The sequence below is a fragment of the Myiozetetes cayanensis genome, unplaced genomic scaffold (assembly GCF_022539395.1).
Source record: "Myiozetetes cayanensis isolate MyiCay16 unplaced genomic scaffold, myiCay2020 scf1, whole genome shotgun sequence".
Lineage (NCBI taxonomy): Eukaryota > Metazoa > Chordata > Aves > Passeriformes > Tyrannidae > Myiozetetes > Myiozetetes cayanensis.
In genome coordinates, this window is record NW_026086604.1 from 22,107,995 (window position 1) to 22,120,366 (window position 12,372).

A 12,372-nucleotide genomic window follows, 5' to 3' on the forward strand; every position below is an offset into this window, starting at 1 on the left:
ACAGCCACAAACAGAATGATATGTGTATGTAATTTGAAGGGTTTGTGTATGGTAGATTGTGGGTTAGGTCTGCATTTATATTTACAAATATAATTTGGAGACATGGACAAGCACTTGTTGATTGATAAGGAAGAAATTGTATACCTCTGATTTGTTGTGCATTCATTTGCCAATAATAAAAAAGTAACATACTAGAAATAAAATACTAGAAGCTACTTTTACTCAATGTTTCTTAAGCTTCATTTCAAATGCCAATATTCCTTAACTTTTTTTTAAACCACTGGGTGGTGCTAAAATATAACAGAAGTCCTCTATTTAGAGCAAGAATTCATCTCGGAAGAATGTTCCACCTGTACAACAGCAGTTGTTTGATTGTTGCAAAACTTTCAGCAACAACAACAGACTGTTTAGTGCTTCCTGTCTACTTATTTGAAATAGTAAAAAACCAGGACATTGCATTCCAGCATAGAAAGTAATTTCCCAAATTAAATAGGTAAACTGCTAGGAGTAGAAAGAACATTCAGCATTTCAAGTTATAGACAGCTGTGGAGGAGAAGACTAGAGCAACCAACATGTATGGCAAGAAACTGAAAAGGTTTTGCTCAACATTACTGCTTGGAAGAGCTTGGCTGCCTTTTGCAGCAAGGGTTTGAGCATCACTTCTACTCACTTTTGTCAAATTCTCCCAAATGCAGCAACTAGGTTTCAAATGGCCTCTTAACATCTCCCTCGTGGGCACTGAGAGGGAGAGGCATTACAGCACTGCCAGGGAAGGAATGACCAGTCCCTATCTGCTCCTGGCAACATGTTCCTCTGGTTCTCATTTGGACTCTGTCACCAACTTGCCATCCTTTTTTCTATGAGTTTGCTTTTCTTGAGCAGATTTTCCTGGCCTAGCTCATGAAAGTAGCAAAAAGGCCACAGCAGAAGCAGTGTCAGGGACTGACTGATGGTATGTGCTGTTGGACTGGCTCAGCCCATCTGTGGGGGCAGTTTCACACCATCAGAGCTGATGTCAGTGTGAGCCCAAACAGAAAGTATGGCTTTCCCTTCCTTTCTGACTTCATTTCTGACCGTGTCATCCCAGATTATCCATTGTTTGTCAGGTTCTTCCACAAGCATATTGAACTAACTCACCATATTCATTAAATCATCAAAAAAGCACACAGGTCTGGTTTTCTTGCAATAGCAGTAAGTAAAACTGACTCCCAGAAAGATATAGAAAGCACAGGGTTTGGCAAAAAGCAAGCACATGCTCAGGAGTGAGTTTTCATGTTATCTCTTACGAAGTTCAGCAGTGTTGTGATTCCAGGTGATTTCATTCTGTCTCAAAGAGATTGCCAGCTAGCTTAACCTTTGCACTGAAGCACTGAAAACCTGAGCACCTAATAAAAGAAAATGCTCACATGTGCCCAGAACTTCTCTCCTCACTTTTACAAATGCTTGAAATGTGTAATCATCTCCTGGATGCAGAGATTTGTTTGCCCGTGAAGGAAGTATCCCTACACACAACACAAATTAACACTAAAAGGACTTGAAAAGATATGCAGGGTCCACTCACCCTCATCTTTATCATCTGCTGTTGCTGTCACAACAGGACTTCCAACATCCCTGTCCTCATCTACGCTGACTTCATACACTGACCGAGGAAATGCCGGAGCGTTGTCATTCACATCACTGACAAAAATCCTTACGTAGGCTGTGTCTAAGAAGGAGATGCAAGAGGAACATGCAGACTAGAAATGGCAGAGATGGAATACCTTGTGTTATTCCAGACAGCTCACATACCCCCAAGTCTATAAAAGTTAAAGAACTCAATCTCTGATATCTTTTAACCAATATAGAATTCCTTACTAGTTTTACCTGTGTTGGGCTGCCCATGAACACCAGGTCTGGCAGACTCTGAAGAGTCCTGAGACTGAACTTCAATCAAGTAAGAGGCTCTTTTCTCCCTGTCAAAAGATGCACAGGTGGAAATAATTCCTGTCTTGGGTTCAATGGTGAAGAACTGGTAATCCTCATTAGAATCTTTCAGTATTAAATAGTGAACCTAAAAAGGAAATGGTTAAGAGAAGTTAACATTTTCAATTTTCCTTTGTATGTCCAAGTGCTGTGACCTCCCCTTCCTCAGTAGCCTTCTGGTTCTGTCTGCAAAGTAGCAATACTCTGAGGAAGGACAGATCATCTGATTATGATTTTTGAAGTCTTTTGCTCATTTTTATATAAAACCCCCAGAACTTTCAAACAGAACACCTGTACAGGTGATATCAAGGCCCATCAAGCCCAGTATCCAACCTCCAACAGTGGCCAGCAGGAACAGTTAAGAAAGACCATGAGCAACAGGGCAGAGAATATATGGAATGACATCTTCCCTGGTGTCTCCTCAGCCTCTTGCAATCTACTTTGGTTTTGATCTCAAAAAAACTCACAAAAAAAACCCACCCAAACAAACAAACCCCCCCCCCACATGCAAAAAATTGGAGCTAACTGATAATTTGGGTCCTGTTCAACAGGACTGAATAAATGAAAACTTCCCCTGATGAAAGTTACACACACTTTTGCCTTTAATAAAGTTTGTTCTCTGAAAAGAAAAATATTTCCATCCCCATTCTCAAGTCATGCCCAGAGCACCACCAGGCAGTTCTAACACATTTTGCTCTTCAGCAGTTGCAAAATTACAGTCCAGAACAGTAGACCTCCACTAGCCAGTTTCTTCACAGAAGAGCTAGTAAGGTTTTTTGAAGTGGCTCAGGAAAATACACAGAAAATGAGCAATTTCTTTCAGAATTCTGCTTTTTCCTAGGGTTGGGTCATCATGACAATAATGGTCAAGTGTTGGTTTGACCAACCATTTGACCAATGATGGTGAAATAAAATGCTATTTAATCGACCACATTTAAATGGCAGTGAATAACTGACAATAATCACTGATGATCAATTAAAAAATGAGCTGAAGAGGCAAGAGTTTGGAAACGTGGCCTGCAGCCACATCCACTTGTCTTGTCATGGGAGCAACCCTGCAAATAATGCAGCAGTGCTTTGTCATGGTTGCTGGATCAGGATTAGCTGCTATGATGCAGGATCCAAGGATTGTGAACAGCATCTTCTCTGCCTGCCTCCCAAATTATGCACATCAGGCTAGACAAATGCTTGGCAAGTGCTGTAAGAAGTGTTGGTGTCTCATTACTCTGTCATCTGCTGGCTACACATTCTCACTAATTACAATACTAAAACTTGAGTATCGTGAGGAAAAGAATTAAATGCAAGGTCAAACCTCTCCATGAAGGCCAGAATCCAAGTCCGTGGCTAACACCTGAACGACTGATGTGCCAACATCAGCTCCTTCTGGCACAGACACCTCATAGTTAGAAGACACGAAGAATGGAACATTATCATTGACATCTGCAAAAGGAGGTGATGAAGATTACTGTAAGAAAATATTTGAAGACTTTGCTTTACTGTGTTGATTTTTTCCCCCTACAGTTGTATTTTACTTGAAGAAAGAACTCACATTGTTTGTAGTAAGAAGCAATCCTACTTTGGGTCTTTTCATTCTTGTGGTAGCTGACAGGAGGCATTTCTAAAGATATTGAGCAGTTTCTGGGAGACAGTGGCCTAATTTCAGCTAAGATACTAGCTAAGGATTTGACCAACAATATTCTTACACTTAGTCCATGAATGCCAGGACCAGGACCAGTCTGTAAAGAGCTGGTTATCTACAGCAGGAGGTAGTTTCAGTATTCTAATAAGATTAACACACAATGAAACTTAAAATTGCAGTCCCTATAGAGTAGTCAAAGAATGTGTTTCCTGGCCTTTGCAAGGTGGTATAGCCAGCGTTAGGCTATAAGACCTAATGATTATTTAGGGTGCAATTGCACATTAGCCTCCCCTCATCTAACTACTAGCCGATGTCCAAAGGAAACATGCTGGTCTTTCCACTCCTGTTATCCTTCTCTAAGCCATGGGATCCCCCTTCCCATGAACTGGATCATGAGGCCCTGTGTTGACAGTGATCATTTGGTTGCTCTGAGTAAGACTGAATTTCTTGAGAGAAAAGGTTAGCTGTGGCCTGATGCCTAGCTAGCTCTGCAGCTCTGTGATCATCAGATCCAATGCAAGGGATGGGGTGAGATTATGCATGTGAGGGAAGGGAAGGGCTGACCTGATAGTGGCCACCTGCAGTCAGGTCAGATTACGCACAAGGCAAAGCCATGTTAAGATCACATCATTGCTGGTCTTGCTTATCTTCCCTGCCTGACCCCTGTGGAGACCCAAACTGGAAAAGGCATGCCCAGTATTTTGGAGGGTCAGTTTCTGGCACATTTTCTTCATAAAACTGCAGTGTTGGACCAGGTGAGTGCAAGGGACATGCAAGAGAACCACGGCAGCACTGGCTCAGATCCGTTTAAACTGCACTGGAATCACATCCTCCTGCTCAACCCATGACAAATCAGCACAGTTCCCTACATCTTTTTGCACTTCTCACAGTTTAACAGCCACATTTGAAGGAAGTAATTTTCCTGTGTCGTGGCATCATGCCAAAACAGAGGAGCTGTAATGACAGTTCCTTGGCTCCATCTCTCTTTGCCATGTGCAGACAAAAAATTTGATATCTCATTCTGCAAATCCTGAAGCACACATTTTGTTTTACTACTGCCACATGATTCCATTGATTCTAACGTCTCTTTGCAGGACCAGTGTCTTAAGTTAATTTTTTTTTAAGTTGTCAGTGTGGGCTCCCATAAATTCCGATTTTCTCTCTCTCTTATGTGCATAATTGCCCATGGAAATGTCTATTCTAACAGTCTATTTATTTTTCCCTATTTTACAGAAGAGAATGTGTCTTGTTAGAGAAATATTTCAGCAAATTCACTGAGCAAGATAATAAAAAATAAGATGCTATTAAAACCTTCCTTTTCTGCGTACTTGTGCATAAATAAAGGGCAATTCTGCATATGAAATGTTCTGGTGGTTATTTCTCTCGAAGTTGTTTAACTTGCTTTGTTGTCCCACTAACGTATATGTGTATGTGTAAATGCTTTTTTGTACAAAATACTAAGTTACCCAAAAAGAATTTTTACTTGTGAACAAAATGAATTTTCTGACAAATTCTACTGTCAATAACTGCGCTATAGAAAAAACGTTTTGGGACAAGGTCCATAAATTACAAAGAGACGCAGACCAGGGGACTTCACTAATTCATATTTTCATCTGAATGTCTACTTATCAAAAGTAACTCCACTAATGCAGGGATTAATATCAGACTTATAGTTTTATGTGGACCTACAGGAGTAGAGCTTTACAGAAAAATTCTACTATAAAGATTAAATTTTTGAAAATTGCACCTATTGTAAGGACCCTTGCAATTTTATTTCTAGGGCTTTAATCTCAGTGTGCAATAGAAAATTCTGTATGTAACAAAAAACCCTAAACAGACATCCAACACAAACTCAGCCTATCTGTGCTGTTTCTCTTTCAATAGCACAGACTATTTCCAGTAACACTCATTTCCTTTCAGTAGCTTGGGAACAATTACTAGATTTCTCCTTCTCCCAAAATGAACTCTTTCTAATTACCTTTACAGAACCATGCACTAGCGTTGCCTAAACATTCAGACAGCCCATTTTTGCACTATCACATTTGCACATTTGACAGTGGTACTTAGAAATCATCTCAAATAGACCTTTTTGGTGACTGCACAACTTTTTACAGTACAGAAATGTACAAAGCATTCTTAGGTGGCTTGGCATTTCATAGATGTTACCTCAATTCTTGGCATTATACTAAAAATTACAAGAATATTGTTCTGAATGAGCTGTTCTAACAGCAGCAAAGCTTACCTGTTATGTTCACACAAACAGTGGCAAAGGAAGCTAAAGGAGTCATTGCCACATTTTGTGCCCGGACTGTCAGGGTGAAAAACTTAGTTGTCTCAAAGTCAAGTGGTTCAGCGACTAGAAGAGAAGCAGATCCATCAGCTCTGTTTGGCTTCAGATAGAAACGAACTGGCATGTTAGTCTCTGGAACTTGACCCTCTTCCAGATTATACGTAACCCTGGGATCACCAAGAGGGGATGTGGCTTTGATGGTCTGAAGAAGAAAAGAGCCACCACACACGTTCATGAAGCACGGGATTGCAAGCATTACACGTTCAGTTTGAAGGCAAGAACATACACGCATGGATGTCCTCCAAGAACATACATGCCTGTACGACTTGGATAACAGACAAAAGAAGTTTTGTTTGCAGAGTTTACAGAGCTGAGTTTCGTTTTACAACATTTAGGTTTGATGCAGGTCTTTAATCAACAAGACATTTACCTGACTGTAAGTGCGCCAAGCAAGAACTGCATCACTGGCTAAAGGAAATCCCTTCTTTTTCCTCCTTCCAAAGAAAAAGCGATCCAAAAGGAGACCATTTCTCCACTGAGTTGTACATTTTACCCATCAAGTTACAGGAAAAGAACCTAAATTGTTTGCAAGTGCTTGGATATTACATGCAGGAGGAGGAAGGCAGGAATTATCTGGCAATTTATGGAAGACACTGTCCTTAAAGAGTACGGGTTAAAAAGGAATTGATTTGAGTTAAAAAAAGCCCAAAGCAAATTACAGTCATTCTATGCTCTAGTGCTGAACCAGGAAAAGCTGCAGGAAAGAGGCAAACAGGTAGCACAGTCCACTGAGGATGGAGGAGTGAGGAGCTGGCCCTTGGTGGGAACACTCAAGGATTTCCCATGCTGGCAGGGCACAGGTTTTGCTTCTGTGGGAGCACATCCTGAAGGCCACTGGTGTAAAAAATCATTGGGAAAACTCCTGCCAGCTGAAATGCCAGCCTATTCTGCAACAGGCGCTCCTCACAAACTCTAACAGAACACACAGCGGTGAAGGCTGACAAGGGAACTGCGATTCAGTAAGGTTGCAGAGTGGGCAGAGCACAACAGAGGAAGAAGTTGAAATGAAGAGGGAGGGAAGTAATCACATTTTTAACATACCACTATCTTGGTGTCACGAATGGTGTTTTCAGGGATGGTTACCCAGTATCTGTTCTGCTCCCACCGTGGTGGCTGGCTGAGTGCATTAGTGACAGTGACTGTCAGCTCCACAGTGCTGCTCCTGTTCCCGCCGTCTGTCGCTACAATATAGCGGCTAATGCGTGTTGTCTACGAAACAAAATAAATAGAGGATATTTGCAAACCAGTTTGTACAAACCAAGAGGTTGCAATTAACCGTCTGCAATGGATTTGGGGGGTTGGAGGTTGCTCTGTTCCAAGCAGAGTCTCATATTACCTGGGGTAGTGGGCAGTTCACGTACACCCAACCTGTGCTGGGGTTGATCTGGAAGTATTCCACTTGATGCTCTAACATTGAGTATGTGACAGCAGCATTCACACCCTGGTCACTGTCATGAGCTGTAACACGGAGGAAACTCATCCCCACTGGAGTGTCTTCGCTAAGGAAGTCTTTGAAAAGACAAAAGTAGTGTCAGCAGATCTGCTGTGGTTTACCAGGCTGTGTGTATAAAGAAATATCCCCGTAAAACATCATAGTCCCCTTCACGGGAGATTAAATGTTTCTGTAATGAGGCAGGTTACAAAATATTGTCACCAATAGAGTGTCTAAAGTCTTCTTTTAACTTCCTTGTCCCTCTCCCCTGCCATGCTGGGTTGTTAAGTGAGTTGCTGGTGATGAAGATTTACTGACACTGCTGCTGCCAGCACTTGTGCCTCTCCATGGCAGTGCTGGCAAACCCACAGCTACTTGCATGCCTGCTGCTTCAGATCACAGCCCAGGCTGCTGGGCCCAGCTGATGACAAAGGCAGGTTGGCATCAAAGGGAATTCTGTGTGAACTGAATTAATCCTGAATATGAGTGGTGGCAGCAGCACTGCCAGTGGGAGGAAGTAGGTAATCACAAAGCATAAAGACTCAGGTCACGCCAAAGAGGCCTCCAACACAATTCCTTCTTCAAGCAGCTATGAGTGCTTGCCTGGTTGTGGTTTTGAACCGTTTCCATGCACTAAGGCTCCATCAGCTCTGTGTATTGAAGTGGTCCTGACAGGGTGAAGGCTCATGCAGTTGTGTTTACACAACCCAGTCAGTCTGTTTAATCATGGCTTGTTCAGAAACTGTTTCATATCATTGATCTCCCTTGAATGTGTTTCCTTTAGCATTTTTGAGGTGGGACAATCAGAGCTTCGTACTACTTAAAGTGGAGAGATCATGTTTTCTGTTTTGGCTTTCTCTGTCAACATTTACAGTCTGTGACAGTGGAGCAGTAAAACTTTAAATCACAAGAACCACTTTCTTCATGAACAACAATTAACTTCTCTTAGCCCCTGTGTCATTTAATTGTCCTGGGATTCTTGTCCCTGGTATGTCAGTAACAGCTAAAGCTAATCTCAGAAGAGATTACCAGCACTAAAATAGATTCATGAAAATTTAATTAATTGCTAAGAAACACTGTAAAATACCCCTTTCTGTGTACTTATGCTGTGTTTAACGGTCAAATTCTGTTAAATTGCATTGCAAGAAAAAAGACAAAATTACTTTAAAGGGCTGTACTCTCTCATTTCATGTGCTTTGCTTGCTGTTGGCATAACTCTAACATTTACTATACCATCTCTAATACAGAGAGTTAAGCATTTCTTTAATGTCTGTTTTGCAGGCAGATGATAAGATGCATGGCTAAATCAGGGATTTGACCAACATCCTAGTGCTGAGGAATAAAGAACCAGCAGTTTCCAGAATGAATAGAAACCTCTGACTAATGACATTTGATCTTGTTAGAGAAGGAGCTATTTTTAATTCTGTGACGTACGAGCATTGATTACTTATGTATAGATGCTGGGAAAATGCTACGCATAAAGTGACCTCATTATCTGCAGTTTTGCCATCTCAAAGTGCTGCCTTTGCTTCAGGACCTTTGCTGGTACCCTGTGTTCATGGAAAAAGAAAGAAAATCTGCCCATTCCTGAGAAGTGCTGAATCGACCGTAATTACCAAATGCGACCTCTCAGCTTCACAGTTTTTCAAGTAAAAACACGGGGCAGTTTCACCTGCAGGACATATTTGACAGTAGAATAGAAAGATTCATCATCTTTGCGCAAACACTGCCTTTACCTCAGTGACTTATCTGCCCTGCTCAAAAATATTTTTCAGAGATCATTTCTACTTGACTTCGCAGTGCTGATTTGGCCAGGCTCGCAGAAAACACTGGTAGGGATGTAGAAATGGCTATTCCCAATCTGCTCATTTTAACCAATTCGGCACTTGGAGTTAGTCTCTGCAACATACTCTAAAAGATGCCACACAATTTTCTTTCTGTCCCTCTGCATAACTCTCAGATATGGATGTATATTTTGCCTACTTCCTAGCAGGTCACTTCTCCTCCTTGTTAAAATCCTGACATAGAAACATCAATTCTGTTTCTGAACCCTGCTAAAATGCTGGCCTCTGCAATGCTGAAGACAACTTATTTATGAGCCACCCTCATTTTAGTAAGGCGTTGGTCACCACTTTGCCCTCCATGACATTTCCATGCAACTGGCAAACCTTTTCCAAAATGGAGTTGTTGTCACATTCATCATCAATTCTTCACCATTTTGAGGCAATTATGCAAGGAAGGGCCTGTTCTAGTCCAACAGCTAGAGAATATGCCCATCATTTGTGGATGACACTAGAGAGTCCAAGTGTAATGAAGTGCAGGATTCTACTGGAGAAGCATTAAGTCGAATTAAATAAAAGACAAATGAAAAGCACATTGTGTGGGGATGAAAACAGGGAATGTCACCAGGGTAAATGGGAAAAGCTAGCTCAGCACTACAGTTACAGGAGGCATAAGGGGCTCCCAAGAAAAGGCAGCCTAGAAACCAAGGATTTAGGGCTGTTTGACAAGAGATAAATGCCACTTCAGCCTATTCAAACAGAGGTGTTGTGCTAAAGAAACACAGATGACAATTGTACTTCTAGTCAGGGTTGATGAATTCCCAGCTAGGATGTCATGTTTTGTTTTGGAACATAAATAAAGATTCAGTGTGGAGAAAAGCTGGGCTGGAAAAAGCTGCAAAGGGAAGAGATCAGATCTGCCTCATCTCTAGGAGTGAAGACTGTCAATGTTTTTGAGAACTGCAATGAATAAAGAGGACTGATCAATTCTGTGCATTTGCACTGATGATGGGTTAAGCAGCGACCGCCTTAGTGAGTAACAAAGGAAGACTGGTCACCTCAAAAACTGACCACAGCTATAAGGAACCACTAACCAGGCTCATGTGGGAGTACTGGGAGAGGTAGTTCAGCAACACTCACACTGATAGCGGCTGTTCTCAAACTTGGGGTCATTGTCGTTGATGTCGGCGATGAGGACGGTGATCTGACACACGCCGATCAGCGGCTCCTGTGCCTGGTCTGTAGCAGTAACAGACAGCAACATACTCCCTCTGCTTCTCCCGGTCAAAACTCTGCGTGGTTCTGATGACTCCTGCAAACACAGACACTCCTGTTCTGCATGTCACAGCCTCGGGACTGACTTTGCAGAGAGGGATCTGTACATCTACACAAGAGGAAGCTCTGACCACACACAACACAAGTGTCAAGCTTAATCCACACTAACGCTGCAACGCACATCTTGGATAAGACCTGTTCTCCCATCTCTCCTCTCCTCACATGTCACCTGCTGCCAGCAGTCAACAGCTTTCTTTCCTGCTACCCTGATAAGGAGCTTCAGTGTGAGTACCTTGTTCTCTCCTGGCTCTTGGAGCACAGAAGGGCTTTCTGCTTCTCATCAAAAGGTCTCTCTTAGGTTTACTCTGGTTATAGTCAAGTAACTGAATCAGCTCATTACTACTTTGAGGAAGTCACACCAGAGAAGGCACAAGTGATGTGGCCAAAGTCGTCTCCACTACAGGAGCTGGAGGTTGTCTCATTGAACAGATTAAAATTGGGCAGCTCCATCAATCACACAGCTCCATGGATAAATCAAACCCTTTTCTCAGAATTTTCCATTTTTCCTCCCTACTAATCTCCCTGTTTCTGCTATTTTCTTCTGGTTAATAGGCTTCAAACTGGCCTTCTTGAGATCACTTCCAGACTTATGTCTCTACTATGCTCAGGTCCAGAGTTCTGCAGCTCTGTTTCAGGCCCTTTCAGTCTTCTGCACATTGTCCTGGACATTTTACTGTTTTAACTGTAGAAATTTCAACAAAATTTACGACTTTGTCATTTGAAATACATCATACATCAAGACATCGTTGCCCTGTTTTGGTGTGACAGTTTTGCCTGCACTGCACTGGATCTCCTATTTGTGCATGAGATGAGAAATAAACTGTGGCCACATTGAAAGGAAGAACAAACTCAAGTTGTTTAATTCACACTTTCTGCTCTGTGTTTTTATAGCTGCACTTGATCCAATAGGAAGGAAAGTGATAGGGTTTTATCTTCTTATTGAACTGGGGTTTGTTTTCTACTTGATTTGCATTTGGGGTCCCTCAACATAAGAAGGAAGTGGACCTGTTGGAGTGAGTCCAGAGGAGGGACATGAAGATGATTGGAGGATTGGAGGGTTGGAGTATCTCTCCTATGAAAACAGACTGAGCTGTGATTTTTCAGCCCAGAGAAGAGAAGGCTCCATGAAGACCTTATAGCAGCTTTCCAGTACCTAAAGGGGGCCTACGTGGGAGCTGGAGAGGTTCTGTAGGCATTTAGTGATAGGACAAGGGGTAATGGCTTTCAACTGAGGGAGATTAGGGTGAAATTCTTTACTGTGAGAGTGGTGAGGCACTGGCACAGTTTGCCAAGAGAAGCTGTAGCTGCCCCACCACTGGAAGTGTTCCCGGCCAGGTTGGATGGTGCTTTGAGCAACCTGGTCCAGTTGAAGGTGTCCTTGCACATGGCAGGAGCATTGGAACTAGATGATCCTTAAGATCTCTTCCAACCCAAACCATTCTATGCTTCTAATGATTTGAATCATTACAACCTTAATTTAATCTAGACTATGTGCATGACTAACCATATACTCTGAACACTGTCAAGGGTTTATCCTATCAACTGTTACAGCTAACCCTGCAGTTACACTGCTAAGGCAGGAGCCCACATGAACACACTCATACAGTGGCATTTTCATTACAAAACAATGTCATTTTCATTTTATCTCTATAACCTGAAGCTACTGACCTGTGTCTGGGTCAATGCTGAAGCCTAGGGAAGCTCCGTCTCGGTGCATTAGCCCATACTTCACCTCTCCATTGACGCCAAGGTCTGCATCATAAGCTTCTACCTGTAGCACATATGTGCCTGGAGGCTGATTCTCCAAAACCCAGGTGCTGTCACTGTAGTAAGCGCACTAAAAATACACCCAAACATCCGACCCTAAATATTA

At 42.2% G+C, this 12,372-nt stretch overlaps 1 protein-coding gene across 1 annotated transcript in view; it reads right to left on the reverse strand.

Moving 5' to 3' along the window:
- Nucleotides 1–12,372, reverse strand: part of LOC126640699 (neural-cadherin-like) — a 56,039-nt gene that overhangs the window by 21,159 nt on the left and 22,508 nt on the right. Inside the window, 9 exon segments of the mRNA XM_050316717.1 lie at nt 1,562–1,705; nt 1,864–2,050; nt 3,275–3,402; nt 5,844–6,093; nt 6,993–7,160; nt 7,288–7,460; nt 10,305–10,422; nt 10,424–10,476; nt 12,168–12,336. Of these exon segments, the coding sequence (XP_050172674.1) occupies nt 1,562–1,705; nt 1,864–2,050; nt 3,275–3,402; nt 5,844–6,093; nt 6,993–7,160; nt 7,288–7,460; nt 10,305–10,422; nt 10,424–10,476; nt 12,168–12,336 (1,390 nt within the window).